The sequence below is a fragment of the Oryx dammah genome, unplaced genomic scaffold (assembly GCF_014754425.2).
Source record: "Oryx dammah isolate SB20612 unplaced genomic scaffold, SCBI_Odam_1.1 HiC_scaffold_27, whole genome shotgun sequence".
Taxonomy (NCBI): Eukaryota; Metazoa; Chordata; class Mammalia; order Artiodactyla; family Bovidae; genus Oryx; species Oryx dammah.
Genome location: NW_024070211.1, coordinates 49092478 through 49110974, shown reverse-complemented (window position 1 = coordinate 49110974; position 18497 = coordinate 49092478). Strand labels below are relative to the sequence as shown.

General features: G+C 38.0%; 1 protein-coding gene across 1 annotated transcript in view; it reads left to right on the top strand.

The window, feature by feature from the left end:
* PLCL1 (phospholipase C like 1 (inactive)) overlaps positions 1 to 16094 on the top strand; it is a 370926-nt gene extending 354832 nt beyond the window's left edge. The window contains exon 6 of the mRNA XM_040228861.1: positions 14432 to 16094. Within this exon, the coding sequence (XP_040084795.1) occupies positions 14432 to 14614 (183 nt within the window). The 3' untranslated portion in view covers positions 14615 to 16094. The remainder of the gene's footprint in view (positions 1 to 14431) is intronic.
* Positions 16095 to 18497: the final 2403 nt, after the last annotated feature.

Sequence of the window (18497 nt, the reverse complement as noted above, 5' to 3'; positions counted from 1 at the left end):
GTGTTGTATTTGTTTATGGGTGTCGTTGTGAATACATGAGGGCCCCTCCATTCCCAGAGTCTTGATTGACGGCTTTAAATATTTGTGGTGTACTCTGAGACAACCCATGCATTTCCTTCGCACATGACGAGGACACTAGTTGTAATGTTCGACTGTTCTTTCATGCACTAATATCACAAGGAATTGTGCAGTTCATGGGAAAAATGGATACTAAAGACCATGGATGTCTTTTATAAGTTACTCTGCCAGAATGTAGCCAAAACTATTTTAGACTGTTTCAAACAGTGGAGGGAAACTGAATTTCTTAGTATGAACAGGAATAACACAAATTCTAAACGTCTTTTGATAGTTGATAAAATGTATTTTTATATATAGCTAATAGCTGGCACGGATTTAGAATTCTAGCCTCTTTTATGGTTTTGAGATAAGGGGTACAAGTTGGTTTATGTTTAGTATATTGTGCTTAATAACTATTAGCTTCTGTTTAGTATCACAATAGCATTTTTAAAAATTTATTTATTTTTTACTTTACAATATTGTATTGGTTTTGCCATACATCAACATGAATATGCCACAGGTGTACATGTGTTCCCAATCCTGAACCCCCCTCCCACCTCCCTCCCCATACCATCCCTCTGGGTCATCCCAGTGCACCAGCCCCAAGCATCCTGTATCCTGCATCGAACCTAGACTGGTGATTCATTTCTTATATGATATTATACATGTTTCGATGCCATTCTCCCAAATCATCCCACCCTCTCCCTCTCCCCCAGAGTCCAAAAGTCTGTTCTATACATCTGTGTCTCTTTTGCTGTCTTGCATACAGGTTTATCGTTACCATCTTTCTAAATTCCATATATATGCGTTAGTATACTGTATTGGTGTTTTTCTTTCTGGCTTACTTCACTCTATATAATCTGCTCCAGTTTCTTCCACCTCATTAGAACTGATTCAAATGTATTCTTTTTAATGGCTGAGTAATACTCCATTGTGTATGTGTACCACAGCTTTCTTATCCATTCATCTGCTGATGGACATCTAGGTTGCTTCCATGTCCTGGCTGTTATAAACAGTGCTGCAGTGAACATTGGGGTACACATGTCTCTTTCAATTCTGGTTTCCTTGGTGTGTAGGCCCAGCAGTGGGATTACTGGGTCATAAGGCAGTTCTATTTCCAGTTTTTTAAGGAATCTCCACACTGTTCTCCATAGTGGCTGTACTAGTTTGCATTCCCACCAACAGTGTAAGAGGGTTCCCTTTTCTCCACTCCCTCTCCAGCATTTATTGCTTGTAGACTTTTGGATCGCAGCCATTCTGACTAGTGTGAAATGGTACCTAATTGTGGTTTTGATTTGCATTTCTCTGGTAATGAGTGATGTTGAGCATCTTTTCATGTGTTTGTTAGCCATGTGTATGTCTTCTTTGGAGAAATGTCTATTTATTTCTTTGGCCCATTTTTTGATTAGGTTGTTTATTTTTCTGGAATTGAGCTGCAGGAGTTGCTTGTATATTTTTGAGATTAGTTGTTTGTCAGTTGCTTCATTTGCTATTATTTTCTCCCATTCCAAATGCTGTCTTTTCACCTTGTTTATAGTTTCCTTTGTTGTGCAGAAGCTTTTAAGTTTAATTAGGTCCCATTTGTTTATTTTTGCTTTTGTTTCCAATATTCTGGGAGGTGGGTCATAGAGGATCCTGCTGTGATTTATGTCAGAGAGTGTTTTGCCTATGTTCTCTAGGAGTTTTATAGTTTCTGGTCTTACGTTTAGATCTTTAATCCATTTTGAGTTTATTTTTGTGTATGGTGTTAGAAAGTGATCTAGTTTCATTCTTTTATGAGTGGATGACCAGTTTTCCCAGCACCACTTGTTAAAGAGATTGTCTTTAATCCTTTGTATATTCTTGCCTCCTTTATCGAAGATAAGGTGTCCATAGGTGTGTGGATTTATCTCTGGGCTTTCTATTTTGTTCCATTGATCTATATTCCTGTCTTTGTGCCATTACCATACTGTCTTGATGACTGTGGCTTTGTAGTAGAGCCTGAAGTCAGGCAGGTTGATTCTTCCAGTTCCATTCTTCTTTCTCAAGATTGCTTTGCTATTTGAGGTTTTTTGTATTTCCATACAAATTGTGAAATTATTTGTTCTAGCTCTGTGAAAAATACCGTTGGTGGCTTGATAGGGATTGCATTGAATCTATAGATTGCTTTGGGTAGTATACTCATTTTCACTATATTGATTCTTCCGATCCATGAACATGGTATATTTCTCCATCTATTAGTGTCCTCTTTGATTTCTTTCACCATTGTTTTATAGTTTTCTATATATAGGTCTTTAGTTTCTTTAGGTAGATGTATTCCTAAGTATTTTATTCTTTTCATTGCAATGGTGAATGGAATTGTTTCCTTAATTTCTCTTTCTATTTTCTCATTATTAGTGTATAGGAATGCAAAGGATTTCTGTGTGTTGATTTTATATCCTGCAACTTTACTATATTCATTGATTAGCTCTAGTAATTTTCTGGTGGAGTCTTTAGGGTTTTCTATGTAGAGGATCATGTCATCTGCAAACAGTGAGAGTTTTACTCCTTCTTTTCCAATTTGGATTCCTTTTATTTCTTTTTCTGCTCTGATTGCTGTGGCCAAAACTTCCAGAACTATGTTGAATAGTAGTGGTGAAAGTGGGCACCCTTGTCTTGTTCCTGACTTTAGGGGAAATGCTTTCAATTTTTCACCACTGAGGATAATGTTTGCTGTGGGTTTGTCATATATAGCTTTTATTATGTTGAGGTATTTTCCTTCTATTCCTGCTTTCTGGAAAGTTTTTTTTTTTTTAATCATAAATGGATGTTGAGTTTTGTCAAAGGCTTTCTCTGCATCTATTGAGATAATCATATGGTTTTTATTTTTCAATTTGTTAATGTGGTGTATTACACTGATTGATTTGTGGGTATTGAAGAATCCTTGCATCCCTGAGATAAAGCCCACTTGGTCATGGTGTATGATCTTTTTAATGTGTTGTTGGATTCTGATTGCTAGAAACTTGTTAAGGATTTTTGCATCTATGTTCATCAGTGATATTGGCCTGTAGTTTTCTTTTTTGTGGCATCTTTGTCAGGTTTTGGTATTAGGGTGATGGTGGCCTCATAGAATGAGTTTGGAAGTTTACCTTCCTCTGCAATTTTCTGGAAGAGTTTGAGTAGGATAGGTGTTAGCTCTTCTAGAAATTTTTGGTAGAATTCAGCTGTGAAGCCGTCTGGACCTGGGCTTTTGTTTGCTGGAAGATTTCTGATTACAGTTTCAATTTCCATGCTTGCGATGGGTCTGTTAAGATTTTTTATTTCTTCCTGGTTCAGTTTTGGAAAGTTGTACTTTTCTAAGAATTTGTCCATTTCTTCCATGTTGTCCATTCTACTGGCATATAATTGCTGATAGTAGTCTCTTATGATCCTTTGTATTTCTGTGTTGTCTGTTGTGATCTCTCCGTTTTCATTTCTAATTTTATTGATTTGATTTTTCTCCCTTTGTTTCTTGATGAGTCTGGCTAATGGTTTGTCAATTTTATTTATCCTTTCAAAGAACCAGCTTTTGGTTTTGTTGATTTTTGCTATGGCCTCTTTTGTTTCTTTTACATTTATTTCTGCCCTAATTTTTAAGATTTCTTTCCTTCTACTAACCCTGGGGTTCTCCATTTCTTCCTTTTCTAGTTGCTTTAGGTGTAGAGTTAGGTTATTTGACTTTTTTCTTGTTTCTTGAGGTATGCCTGTATTGCTATCAACTTTCCTCTTAGCACTGCTTTTACAGTGTCCCACAGGTTTTGGGTTGTTGTGTTTTTATTTTCATTCGTTTCTATGCCTATTTTGACTTCTTTTTTTATTTCTTCTGTGATTTGTTGGTTATTCAGAAGCGTGTTGTTCACCCTCCATATGTTGGAATTTTTAATAGTTTTTCTCCTGTAATTGAGATCTAATCTCACTGCATTATGGTCAGAAAAGATGCTTGGAATGATTTCAGTTTTGTTTTTTTTTTTTTTGAATTTATCAAGGCTAGATTTATGGCCCAGGATGTGATCTGTCCTGGAGAAGGTTCCGTGTGCACTTGAGAAAAAGGTGAAATTCATTGTTTTGGGGTGAAATGTCCTATATATATCAATTAGGTCTAACTGGTCTATTGTATCATTTAAAGTTTGTGTTTCTTTGTTAGTTTTGTTTAGTTGATCTATCCATAGGTGTGAGTGGGGTATTAAAGTCTCCCACTATTATTGTATTATTATTAATTTCCCCTTTCATACTTGTTAGCATTTGTCTTACATATTGTGGTGCTCCTATGTTGGGTGCATATATATTTATAATTGTTATATCTTCTTCTTGGATTGATCCTTTGATCATTATGTAGTGTCCTTCTTTGTCTCTTTTCACAGCCTTTGTTTTAAAGTCTATTCTATCTGATATGAGTACTGCTACTCCTGCTTTCTTTTGGTCTCTATTTGCATGGGATGTCTTTTTCCAGCCCTTCACTTTCAGTCTGTATGTGTCCCTTCTTTTGAGGTGGGTCTCTTGTAGACAACATACATAGGGGTCTTGTTTTTGTATCCATTCAGCCAGTCTTTGTCTTTTGGTTGGGGCATTCAACCCATTTACGTTTAAGGTAATTATTGATAAGTATGATCCTGTTGCCATTTACTTTATTGTTTTGGGTTCGGGTTTATACATCCTTTTTGTGTTTCCTGTCTAGAGAGTATCCTTTAGCATTTGTTGGAGAGCTGGTTTGGTGGTGCTGAATTCTCTCAGCTTTTGCTTGTCTGTGAAGCTTTTGATTTCTCCTTCATATTTGAATGAGATCCTTGCTGAGTTCAGTAATCTGGGCTGTAGGTTATTTTCTTTCATCACTTTAAGTATGTCTTGCCATTCCCTCCCGGCCTGAAGAGTTTCTATTGAAAGATCAGCTGTTATCCTGATGGGAATCCCCTTGTGTGTTATTTGTTGTTTTTCCCTTGCTGCTTTTAATATTTGTTCTTTGTGTTTGATCTTTGTTAATTTGATTAATATGTGTCTTGGGTGTTTTGCCTTGGGTTTATCCTGTTTGGGACTCTCTGGATTTCTTGGACTTGGGTGGTTATTTCCTTCCCCATTTTAGGGAAGTTTACAACTACTATCTCCTCAAGTATTTTCTCATGGTCTTTCTTTTTGTCTTCTTCTTCTGGGACTCCTATGATTTGAATGTTGGCGCGTTTAATATTGTCCTGGAGGTCTCTGAGATTGTCCTCATTTATTTTAATTCGTTTTTCTTTTTTCCTCTCTGATTCATCTATTTCTACTATTCTATCTTCTAACTCACTAATCCTATCTTCTGCCTCCATTATTCTACTATTTGTTGCCTCCAGAGTGTTTTTGATCCCGTTTATTGCATTATTCATTATATATTGACTCTTTTTTATTTCTTCTAGGTCCTTGTTAAACCTTTCTTGCATCTTCTCAATCCTTGTCTCCAGGCTATTTATCTGTGATTCCATTTTTATTTCAAGATTTTGGATCATTTTCACTATCATTATTTGGAATTCTTTATCAGGTAGATTCCCTATCTCTTCCTCTTTTGTTTGATTAGGTGGGCATTTATCCTGTTCCTTTACCTGTTGGGTATTCCTCTGTCTCTTCATCTTGTTTATATTGCTGCGTTTGGGATGTCCTTTCTGTATTCTGGCAGTTTGTGGAGTTCTCTTTATTATGGAGTTTCCTCGCTGTGGGTGGGGTTGTATCAGCGGCTTGTCAAGGTTTCTTGGTTAGGGAAGCTTGTGTCGGTGTTCTGGTGGGTGGAGCTGGATTTCTTCTCTCTAGAGTGCAATGAAGTGTCCAGTAATGAGTTATGAGATGTCAGTGGTTTGAGGGTAACTTTGGGCAGCCTGTATATTGAAGCTCAGGGCTGTGTTCCTGTAGGGCTGGAGAATTTGTGTGGTATGTCTTGCTCTGGAACTTGTTGGCCCTTGGGTGGTGCTTGGTTTCAGTGTAGGTATGGAGGCATTTGATGAGCTCCTATTGATTAATGTTCCTTGGAGTCAGGAGTTCTCTGATGTTCTCAGGATTTGGACTTCAGCCTCCTGCTTCTGGTTTTCAGTCTTATTTTTACAGTAGTCTCAAGACTTCTCCTTCTATACTGCACCATTGATAAAACATCTAGGTTAAAGATGGAAAGTTTCTCCACAGTGAGGGACACCCAGAGTTACATGGAGAAGAGAAGAGGGAGGAGGGAGTTAGAGGTGACCCAAATGAGATGAGGTGGAATCAAAAGAGGAGAGAGCAAGCTAGCCAGTAATCATTTCCTTATGTGCACTCCACAGTCTGGACCGCTCAGAGATGTTCACGGAGTTATACAGAGAAGAGAAGAGGGAGGAAGGAGACAGAGGTGGCCAGGAGGATAAAATGGGGAAATTAAAAGGAGAGAGACAGATCCAGCCAGTAATCAATTCCCTAAGTGTTCTCCACCATCTGGAACACACAGAGATTCACAGAGTTGGGTAGAGAAGAAAAGGGGGAGGGAGGAGACAGAGGCGACCTGGTGGAGAAAAAGGAGAGTCCAAAGGAGGAGAGCAGTCAAGCCAGTAATCTCGCTCCCAAGTAAAAATAGGTACTGAAGATTGGGTTTTTAAAGGTACAAAATTGATAATAAATACCAAAAAGCAAAGATTAAAAATCTAGAGTAGAGGTTGGATTTTCAAAAATACAATGTTAAAGAAAGAAGAAGAAGAAAAAAAAACAAAGTCACTAAAATTATTAAAAAATATATATATATGAAATTTGCTTTAAAAATAGGGTCTTTTTTTTGAAAAGTAATAGTAGGTTATAAAAGTGAAAATTAAAGGAGTAATAGAGAACTTAAAAATTAAAAAAAGTTTAAAAAAAGAAAAAAAAAGAATGATTGTAAAAATAGTAAAGATATATCTGGGACTTTCTCTGGTGGTGTTTTGGGCAGTGTGGGGTCAGTTCATTTTTGGATAGTTTCTTGGTCTGGCTTATATTTCTCAAGCTGTATAGGCCCCTTCCTATGTAGTAGGTACTAATGACAGGGTTTTAATCTATTGCACCTGTCACTTCCAAGGCGGTTCCCTCTGTTTTAGCTTCTTCTGTTTGCTGGTCTCTTTAGTGTCTGATTTCCGTCCTGACACAAGGCGGGTGGTGGTGGACACTTTGTTTAGGCTCACTTGTTCAGTCGCGCTATGGGGAGGGAAGGACACTGCAAATAAATAACACTGGTGTGTGCTCGCAGTGTCTCAGCCACACTGGGCCTGCCCCCACTCGCAGTGCACACAGCTCAGGCTCTAGGTTGCTCCGCTGGGAACACTCTGAGGCTGGCCCTGGGCTGCATGCACCTCCCAGGTCTAAGCCGCTCAGGTTCAGGCACTCGGGTAGTCCTCAGAGGCGCAGACTCGGTTGGGCCTGCGTTTTGTGCCCTTGCCAGGTCAGAGTAGCTCAGGTGTTTGGCGAGTGCAATTGCTGTGACTTATCGCCCCTCCTGTCCCTGCTGCTCGGTTTTCTGGGTGTACAACTGCCGCACCTTCTCAGGCAGATGATGACTGTCCAGAACCCCAAGAAGTCTTAGTTAGCAAAGAAGCCTGCTTTTAGTTTGGTAGATAATGTCTCTCTGGGGCTGCTGTTGCCCCCTTCCGGCCCTTCTGGCTCTGGCTGCCTGTCACCGGAGGGGGATGGTCTGCAGCAGGCTAATTCTGTTCCATCCTTTGTTCTGTGCGCGGTCTTGGCGGTGTCTTATGTTAGAGCTTTTCATGTGGCAGCTATCCCACAGTCTGGTTTGCTAACCCAAGTTAGTTCGCTCTGATCACACTCGGGACATTTGGACCTGATCCTTACTCTAAGCAATGCAGCCCATGCCTCCCTGCCCAGCCCCCACTTGCTAGTGGCGGGTACAGGCATCTGCGCTCCTTCTCCGCTGGGGGAGTTACCGTTGGGCTCATAATCTGTGGGTTTTAATTATTTATTTATTTATCCTCCCTGTTATGTTGCCCTCTGCGCTTCCAAGGCTCGCCACAGACTCGGCAGTGAGAGTGTTTCCTGATGTTTGGAAACTTCTCTCTTTAAGACTCTCTTTCTGGGATGGAGCTCCATCCCTACCTCTTTTGTCTCTTTTTTTGTCTTTTATATTTTTTCCTACCTCTTTTTGAAGACAATGGGCTGCTTTTCTGGGTGGCTGATGTCCTCTGCCGGCATTCAGAAGTTGTTTTGTGGCATTTACTCAGCATTTAAATGTTCTTTTGATGAATTTGTGGGGGAGAAAGTGGTCTCCCCATCCTATTCCTCTGCCATCTTAGGACCGTGCCCTCACAATAGCATTTTTAAGTTAAAAAAATTTTTTTTATTGTGGTAAAAGTCACAAAATATAAAACATACTATTTAACCACATTTAACTGTACAGTTCAGCAGCTCTAAGTACATTCACATTGTTGTGCACCTCTCACCATCATCCATCTCCTGAATTTTTCACTTCCCTAAACTGAAACTCTGTCCCCATTAAACACTAACTCCCCATCCCTCTCCCCACTCACCCCTACCTCCTGGGCCCTGACATCTACAAATATACTTTCTGACTCTATGAATTTGTCTATTCTAGGTACCTCGTGCAAGTGGAATCAAACAGTATTTTCACCTAATGTATATTGGAATGCATTTTTAAGGTTAGCTTAATATGTGTCCTACAAATAGATTGTGCCTTCTTTCCACCCCACCTACTGCTGTACAATAGGTTCTCATTAGTTATCTCTCTTATGCTAAGTTGCTTCAGTTGTGTCTGACTCTTTGTGACACTATGAACCATAGCCTGCCAGGCTCCTCTGTCCTTGGGATTCTCCAGGCATGAATACTGGAGTGAATTGTCATGCCTCCTCCAGAGGATCTTCCAAACCCAGGAATTGAACCCTGGTCTCTTACTTACAGTTCCTGCATTGACAGGTGGGTTCTATACAACTATGGGAAGCCCATAGTAATATATAATCATTCCCAATCTGCCAATTCATCCCATCCTCTTTTTCTCCCCGTTGGTGTCCATACATTTGTTCTCTACATCTGTGTGTCTATTTCTGCTTTTTATTGTCAGTGATAATTTATTAGTAGTAATAAAAACTGTGGTGGCGTGGTAGTATATCAGTCCCATTTGCAATCTAAATGCATCACATATTTCTTGATTTCTAGATAATGTATTTTAACTGCAATTTAATGATGTTGGAAAGATTTGGTTATGAATGCTTCATGTACCTTTTTAAAAAAAACTCATTAATCATTACCAATTTTTAGATTCAAATTTCTGTAGTGATTTGTGGTTTTCTATGATTCTAAGTGTTACTCTTTAAGTGTGTTGGGATTTCCATGGACTATGACATTTGGAAGCCAAATAACCTTGGAGGTCATTGTTGTTGGGGCTTTTGATATTCTTTTGTCTCATCAGCATCAGTCTGCCTGAGATACCCTTTATTACTTTTACTTCTCTTCAGATTGAAGCAGTCCTCATGTTTTCCCCTGAAGTGTCCCTAATACTGGAGAGATGCTAAACATTCCCATGAGATCGCTCGTATATTGAAATGTTGGCAACAGCTAGACATTTCTTTCAAGTTGAGTATTCAAAGGTCAGATTGTCCATTAATTGTTCATTCCAGGCCATTACAATCTCAGATTTATTTTCCCAAGAGATATTATGCTTTATATACCACCAAGTAAAATGAATTATCTTGGGCTTCTCTCCATTCTGCCTTTCTCCCAAGACCTCTGTTGGAGGTGAATTTCAAAGTATACTCTTTAGAAATACCCAGTTATAATACTCCTTAAATGAATACTACACAGTCAGTTTAGTCGCTCAGTCATGTCTGACTCTTTGCAACCCCATGAATTGCAGCATGCCAGGCTTCCCTGTCCATCATCAACTCCCGGAGTTCACTCAGACTCACGCCCATCGAGTCGGTGATGCCATCCAGCCATCTCATCCTCTGTCGTCCCCTTCTCCTCCTGCCCCTAACCCCCCACAGCATCAGAGTCTTTTCCAATGAGTCAACTCTTCGCATGAGGTGGCCAAAGTACTGGAGTTTCAGCTTTAGCATCATTCCTTCCAAAGAACACCCAGGGTTGATCTCCTTCAGAATGGACTGGTTGGATCTCCTTGCAGTCCAAGGGACTCTCAAGAGTCTTCTCCAACACCACAGTTCAAAAGCATCAATTCTTTGGTGCTCAGCTTTCTTCATAGTCCAACTCTCACATCCATACATGACTACTGGAAAAACCATAGCCTTGACTAGACAGACGTTTGTTGGCAAAGTAATGTCTCTGCTTTTGAATATGCTGTCTAGGTTGGTCATAACTTTTCTTCCAAGGAGTAAGCATCTTTTTAATTTCATGGCTGCAGTCACCATCTGCAGTGATTTTGGAGGCCCAAAAAATAAAGTCTGACACTGTTTTCCCATCTGTTTCCCATGAAGTTATGGGACCAGATGCCATGATCTCTGTTTTCTGAATGTTGAGCTTTAAGCCAACTTTTTCACTCTTCTCTTTCACTTTCATCAAGAGGCTTTTTAGTTCCTCTTCACTTTCTGCCATAAGGGTGGTGTCATTTGCATATCTGAAGTTATTTATATTTCTTCCAGCAATCTTGATTCCAGCTTGTGCTTCTTCCAGCCCATGATGTACTCTGCATATAAGTTAAATAAGCAGGGTGACAATATGCAGCCTTGATGTACTCCTTTTCCTATTTGGAACCAGTCTGTTGTTCCATGTCCAGTTCCAACTGTTGCTTCCTGACCTGCATGTAGGTTTCTCAAGAGGCAGGTCAGGTGGTCTGGTATTCCCATCTCTTTCAGAATTTTCCACAGTTTATTGTGATCCACACAGTCAAAGGGTTTGGCATAGTCAATAAAGCAGAAATAGATGTTTATTTGGCTTAGCTAAGTGATCTAAATTCCTAATATATCTTGTGGGAAATGATACACAAGACAGAGCTATTTCAAGGGAAGAGTTATGGTATAAGCTGGCTAGTTAGGAAGAGTTTGAGAGAGAGTGTAATGGAGTAGAGAAAGGGTGCTAGTTGGTCAATAGAAATCACTGCACATGTAGTGGGAAGAAGTCAGCCCTGAAAAGGAACGACAAGATGGGGGTTGTTAACAATAAACTTCATCCTCTTTACAGTTTTGCCTAGAATGAGTCTTTCCTGCTTCTGCTTATTTAATCAAGAGGACTCAAAGAGTTTAGTCACAGAACAGAAAGATGACCTCTCTATTTTCTTCTTAAAAAGAAAATTGAAAACAGCATGTTTACATCACTATTTAAGTGTAAATTTTAATAATATAGTCTTTCATTTTTCTTGTTCTATTAGTTAATAGATTAATTTTTCTTTTAATATTTTTTACCTGCCTATATCATGTACCCAGGACGTGTTGTCTCTTAGTTATCCAGAGATGATGTCCTTGTGTTTTTGTGTACTGGCACAAGCTGTCTTCTCCAATTGGCCTTTGTTTTCTAGAGAGAGTGACTTCTGTTTACCAGAACTAACACAGTCTGGCTTTTAGGCCTGGATGCCGCTTCTCAGAACTGATGAGATGACATTCTGGCTGATTAATTAGATGTGTTTCATAACCTGCTGCCAGAAAAGAGACATGAGAGCATTATGCATTAGTAGTATCAAGCTTGATATTTTTGTGTATTTCACTGCTCTCTTGCAATTAGGAAAGATGCCAGCTTTGCTTTTGTCATGCTTTAAAAATGCTTGATGAAAATTTCAACACTAAGAGAAAAGGGAGCACTTAAAACTAATACTCTGAAAATGAGTGTGGGTATAATCTGTTTATTAATACAGTTTTTTTTAAAGGGATGTTTGCATTTGTAAAAGCAGTAGCAGTATACATATCTCAGTAAAAACAAACCCTTATATATGGATGCATTTTAAACAAGTTGGCAAAATTTATATTAAAATGTGCACAACATCAAGACATTTATTTAGTAGTGGCGGTGGTGGTGGTTTAGTCACTAAGTCGTGTCCAACTCTTGGGACCCCATGGACAGAGGAGCCTGACAGGTTATATATAGTCTATGGGATTCTTCAGGCAAGAATACTGGAGTGGGTTGCCATTTCCCACTCTTTAGTAGTTGACTATGTCAGTTGCTTTTCATATCGCCTAATAGCATATTTACTTGTGATTATTTAAATCACAAACAGCTTTTCAACATACTTTCTTTAATCTTTACAACTCTGAGGAAGGCAGAAGAATGTTTTCATCATTTTTACAAGAGATAAAATGGCATAGGGAGAAATTGTTGGAGCTAAAAGCACAACCAAGATCCTCTGACTTTTGTCCCTGCCAACATACCTTGGGGCAGCTTATCTTCCTGACTGTAGATCCCATCTCTAAGTTCTGTGCCACCTGGGCAATGATTGTCTTTTTATCTATCTTGTTTCCAAGGGTAACGATGACTGGGAGGCTTTAATGTGCTTCGTAGAGTGCACAACTTGCCTTGAAGAGATGCCATATCATCTGTAGTGGTTAAGACTTAACCATCTGTAGTGGTTAAGACTACAGACTCTGGAATCAACAGCAAGACTTTATTTCAACCCCAGCTCTACCACTTAGCAGCTGTGTGACTCTGGGAATGAGGACCATCCTGGGCCTCTATTTGTTTTTTCACTCTAAACTTAAAATAAGAAAAATGCCTATTTTGTGGGGATGTTGTGAAAATTGAATAATGAACATATATAAAGCATGAAGAAGGATGACCACAGAGAGCAAGCACTTTGTATGTTATTATTATTGCTTAAGGACTGCATTTTCAAGGTGGATATGACCTTCTTTTTAACTTTCAGAGGGAGCTTATTATTGTCTATACTCTCCAAGTTCTGTTGGTGTAGTGCCTATTTTTCCCTTTGAAAGTCCCTCTGTATCCTAGAGTGTGTTCAGTCTCTAGTCTAGTCTTAGTCCGTATTCTAAGTGTGGTGTGTGAAATAAGGTAGGCTTCCCAGGTGGTACTAGTGGTAAAGAACCTGCCAGCCAATGCAGGAGACATAAGAGATGCAGGTTTGACCCCTGGGATGGAAAGATTCCCTGGAGGAGGGTATGACAACCCACTCCATATGCTTGCCTGGAGAATCCCATGGACCGAGGAGCCTGGCAGTCTGCAGTCCATTGGGTCGCACAAAGTCAGACATGACTGAATTTACTTAGTACACAGGCACACCATAACAAAAATATTAGGCAATGCCTTACTTACTCATCTTGTGTTTAAAAGTGTTGTTTGAAGGATTGAGCTATTATGACATAAGATGGAACTGGCAAGTGCTTGTACAGATTTTGAGGAAATATTCCAAAGCATTTTAAATACAAGCTTTCTCATATACCCTGAGGTGAAAGCCTTCATCAAATTAAAGAAAGCAAACAGCATATCATGCATAAAATAGATGACTTTTCTCATCTATTCTTTTTCTCGGAGTCTCTGCTTTATTGAGAAACTCTCCAGCAGCTCTTATAACCTCCAGTTTCAAGGTCATACTCTCATGCATTGTCGTGAGAATGAAGCTAGGAGACAGAACAGCTTCCTTTTTTGTCTGTAGAGACGTGTTCTGGCTTCCCCATACTTATTTCTTCAGCCCCCTGGGCCAGTGTCAGCATACATACTTGATCATCACAACAATGAACTAAAATAAAAAGAAAAAAGATAATGGAAAAAGATCACTCAGGCTCTGATATAACTGACAGTGGATGATTCCCTGTGATCCTTGTTTGCTTTTTTGTTTTGATTGACACACTAAGCCTCCAGAGCCTCTCCTCCATCAACGAGATGGGAACATTGTTTTGAGGATAATGGAAGAGATAGAAGGAATGTGGGTAACCTGGAACTTATCAGACTGCAAACTGCAGTGATGATGCAATGTATTAAAAACAAAAACAAAAACAAAATAAAACAGCAGCTCACCAAACATAAGGGTGTGTGATTTACTTTCTGGAAGATACTTTGCTTTGTAAGCCCTTGTACACCAAGGAGCTGATTTAATTTTTGGTTCTTTGAGGAGGAGCTTCTTTCCTTGTTTTCTCCCGAGCTTAGGAATGCTGGGCTGGGTGGGACAGGAGTTGTAGCAATGTGTAAAGTCTCAAACCCTGGTGATGGAAAGGTTGAGTGTCCTTGGTACATTCAGAGGAGGGTGTTTCCTCCCACAGGAATCTCAAGGGGGGCTGCCGGCAATCACAGAACCAATGGTGAAAGCTCAGGTTGAGGTCCTTGAGTTAAATTACAAAGACCCTCAATAATGCAAGAAAAGAATGCGGCCTAAACCTGGCAAAAGTGGGCTCTCAAGTCCGAGTCTGCTCCTCGCTGAGCAATAGCAGGAAGCATATAGAATGATGTCACTCAGGATCTTCTTGGCCTGTAACTTTTTTCTTTGATGTTTATTTCTGCTTGTTTGTAGGGCCAGGGAGACCTATTGAAGAACGCCAAGAATGAAGCCATAGAAAACATGAAGCAGATCCAGCTGGCATGCTTGTCTTGTGGCCTCAGTAAAGCCCCCAGCAGTGGTGCTGAGGTGAAGAGTAAGCGCAGCCTGGAGGCCATAGAGGAGAAGGAGAGCTGTGAGGACAATGGGAAGCTGTGACCCCGAGCGGCAGCAATGCCTTCACCTAGACTTCCTGCCAAGGACTCTGTTTTTCCCTTCTGATTTGCTTTCTTTAAGATTTTTAGAAGTTCACAAGAAGATGCCCTCTATGGGGTATTGGACATAAACAGATATTTTCACAGCGTCAGTATTTTAATGTAGTTAATTTATCTAAGTTAAAACCTCTGGTAGCAGTGTTTTAAAATTCTGAGTTTGTGTACACACTCATGTATGGATGTGGGTGGAAGTGTGTGTATGTGTGTATGTGTGTGAGAGAGTGAGAGACAGAGATGGAGAGATAGATAGAGAGCCAAAAAGAAAGATTGAGAGAGATAGATGGGAAGGGAAGAGGGAGATTGAGATTCTGTTAAAATCTATTCTGTGTTGCATTATTCATTTGGTAAGTTATTACTTATCATTTTGGGACAAATTTGTTAATCTGATATTCTAAAGAGCACTTACTATAACCTGTTGTTGTATTTAATTTTTACTTCTCTACCTTTGTCATTTAATTTAGAGATCTTAACATAGCTTATTGTGGAAGGAAGCCAAAGTTACCAATGCGTAGATATTTTAATAGATTAATTATAGACTAGACAAATTCCTAAGAATCACAGTAGAAATAAAAGTGAATGAAAGCTAAACAATTGATCAGAATTTCTGGAGGATCAGTTAGTGAACTCTTTAAAATATTTATTAAATAAAATCAATTTTTAGAAAGCTTTTTGTAGTTTACTAAACAGATGTGATTTCATTGGAAAAGCTGATCATAAGTGAATTTATACCCACCCACTCTGAAACACAGTGAAAACTCTGTTGAGATTAGAATTTTGATGTGACAACAATATTCAGTTATGAAATTCCGAGGTTGAGATTTCTAAGAATGTCTCATTCTTCCAAACTGGGGATCTAGCATTCATTTTCTCTAACAAACACGGGCAGAGAGGAGGTCTTGGCTTTCATTGCATTTAATTTATAGTACTAAATTTAAAGACATTGTCCAAACAATATCATATCATCATCTTGAGATGATATAAATTCTGTGCATCAGATAACATTGTGATGATTTAAGGACTAACTGATTACAAAAATATATTATATAATTTTAACACATGCAGAAAAACATACACGCCAAAAAAGCAAATGACTAATTCGGGTACATTTATAATTGCATCCAGATAATTTTTATCCTAATATCTTCATAAAGTACTTGAGTATAATATGTTTGTTACCTCCAACAGAACTAAATGTTCTATGGTTATAAAAATTTATTTATTTAAAACATTGCTTTTATTTTGAAAAGCTTCTTAATTAATTTGGTTAACAAATATGCTAATTTGGGGGAAGCTAGGGAAGATCACTGTTGAAATTTTGCAAATATAAACATCTTCTATGGCTACTGTGTTAAGTTATTTCTGACTTCTTAACACTATTATGTTTATGTTGCACATTACTGAGAGAGTAAAGATATAAAACAACACTTTTATTGTTCTCTTTTATTGGAAATTAATTGAAAAAGGAGCAATAATGAAAATAAGTTATTATATCAGAAATATCTTACAGAATATATGTCCATGGACCAGATATGATGATATTTCTCTCTAGGTTTAAAACTGGGTGCTTAGAAAGCACACAAGCTCATCTGAAGGTAGGTTTCCAATGGTATACAGTAACCAGAAAAAGTGTCCTTACCCTCCATTCTAAAAAATACTTACGCTGCACAGTAGTTACAAGGAATAGTGGAACATGGATATCTAAGTCCTTTATGATGAAAAATAGGCGATATAGATAGGAACAAAACCTTCCTGATATCAGCCAATTTCACCTGTGGACTGCTTCACCTCCCTGAATTCCTTGTGGAAAAATTCATGCCTTTACCAGAGAGACAAGAATACAAGCTAAAAGGTGGCAGACTTTCAAAGGATATTTATTCATGTATTTATTTTAGGGTCAAATCCAATCTTCAGAGTGGCTTCTCTAGTTTATTCCATGTGTCCTGAGGCTCCATGCACACTTAGGCTCTACCCAGATATTCTTGAGAACATGATACCACTCTACCTCATCTAATGCTACTTCTGTTGGCAGCCACACTCTTCTCCATTGTGTTGGGTATCCCTGGTAGACAGGGAGTGAATTGTGGGGCAGGCAGTTGCAAGGGAAGAGGTCTTACCTCTTGATAGAATAACAAAAATGACCATACCAACCTTTTTTCATTATTATGTTCTACAAGTGTCTGTTTTCTTTCCAAACTTGAATAGCGGTAGAAAAAGCCCCCTTCTCTCCACTTAGATTTTGGGGATGCTAGGAAGGCCATGTGGAAGATATTAATTCTGTTTTTGTTTGTTAATTTTTACATTACCCAGGGGATTTGAGGTAGAGATGGTAGGTATTATCATTGACATTTTATAGGTGAGAAAGCCCAAGGCCACTGATACATTAAATGGAAGAACTGACTTTCAATTCTGGTCTGTTTGATTTTATGTGCAAGAATATTTACTCAGTGATTTTGATATTTTAATTTCATTCTCAAAAATTTAAACTAAACTATTACCTTTTTCCTTTATAATCACAAATGAAAAAAACTTCACGCTATTTTCTTACATCAAAATATTAATGATCAATATAAAAATGCAAAAATAGAGAAATGTATAAAAAATAAAATTCTCCCAACATACCTTTAGATTTATATCACTTATACCCCTTAGACACTATTTAGCATTTCTTTATGTATATAAATATGCTTTCCATTTTAGAAAAAATGAGATCATATTATAGAAGCTGTTTTGTAACAGGCTTTTTACAGCAATAAAAGCAATACATCTTGAATATCTTTTGGTATCAACAATATGCGTGTACATTGGTACTGTCAGCCTTTGAATAGAAAACAGTCCATACATGACATATTTTATTTGGTCACTGAATCTTTTTCAAAAATTTTTTAAACAATAGACAACTTTTAAACATGAGGAGATTTCACATAAAAATTTCAGTTTTTTACTTCACTTAAAATATTGGCTATACTGACAACACTAGACCCTCCCCCACTTCTTACTTGGCATCAATTAATTGGAGTTGCCCTCTTCAAAAGGGGCACATGCTGTCTAAGTCTGCCAAAGAGTCTCTTCACTCATTTATGTTACATCTTGCCCCTGTGGTCATCTTAAGTGGTGATCCTTGATCCATATAATTATTTATAATTATGACATAGTGTCTTTGTATGTGGATTACCATAACATATTTTACCAATATCCTATTGTTAGACTTTTATCTACTAATTTCTTATTATACAAGCATTGCAGTGATGAAAATCTATTTTTGCAAAGTTGTTCAGCTTTTTCTCTAGGATAAATTTCTAAAAGTGGAATTCTTGGTCAAAGAATAGATATATTTTTAGGGATTTTGTGGTAACTGGCAGTTTCTGGAAACTTATCCAATTTAATTTCCTACATAAGTTTATGAAAGTGTACAAATCTTGGCTAGTATAAAATTTAATGTTTCTTATTTTCATCTTTACCAATCTACTATGTTAAAAATCTTACTTCTCTTTATCTTTATTCTCTAGTGAGATTGAACACTCTTTAATATGTTCATTGACTATAAATAATCTCATAGAGATTGTCTTTTTTTTTTAAGACAATTTTTGGGTGGACAGTTAAATTTTTATCTTTTATTATTTATTTTTAAGAGGCATTTACTTAATAAGAATCTTAACCCTGAGTTTGTTGTGTGTGTTGCTAATGTTTTTTGATGTATAGATCCCTAATTTAATCCATGTTATGATTTTTTTCTTTTTGTTTAGTGTTAAAGACATTTTTGCCCCAAATGTTCATGAAGATATTCTTTAAACTGCTGGTAGCTTTTTTGATTTACTTTTCACATTTAA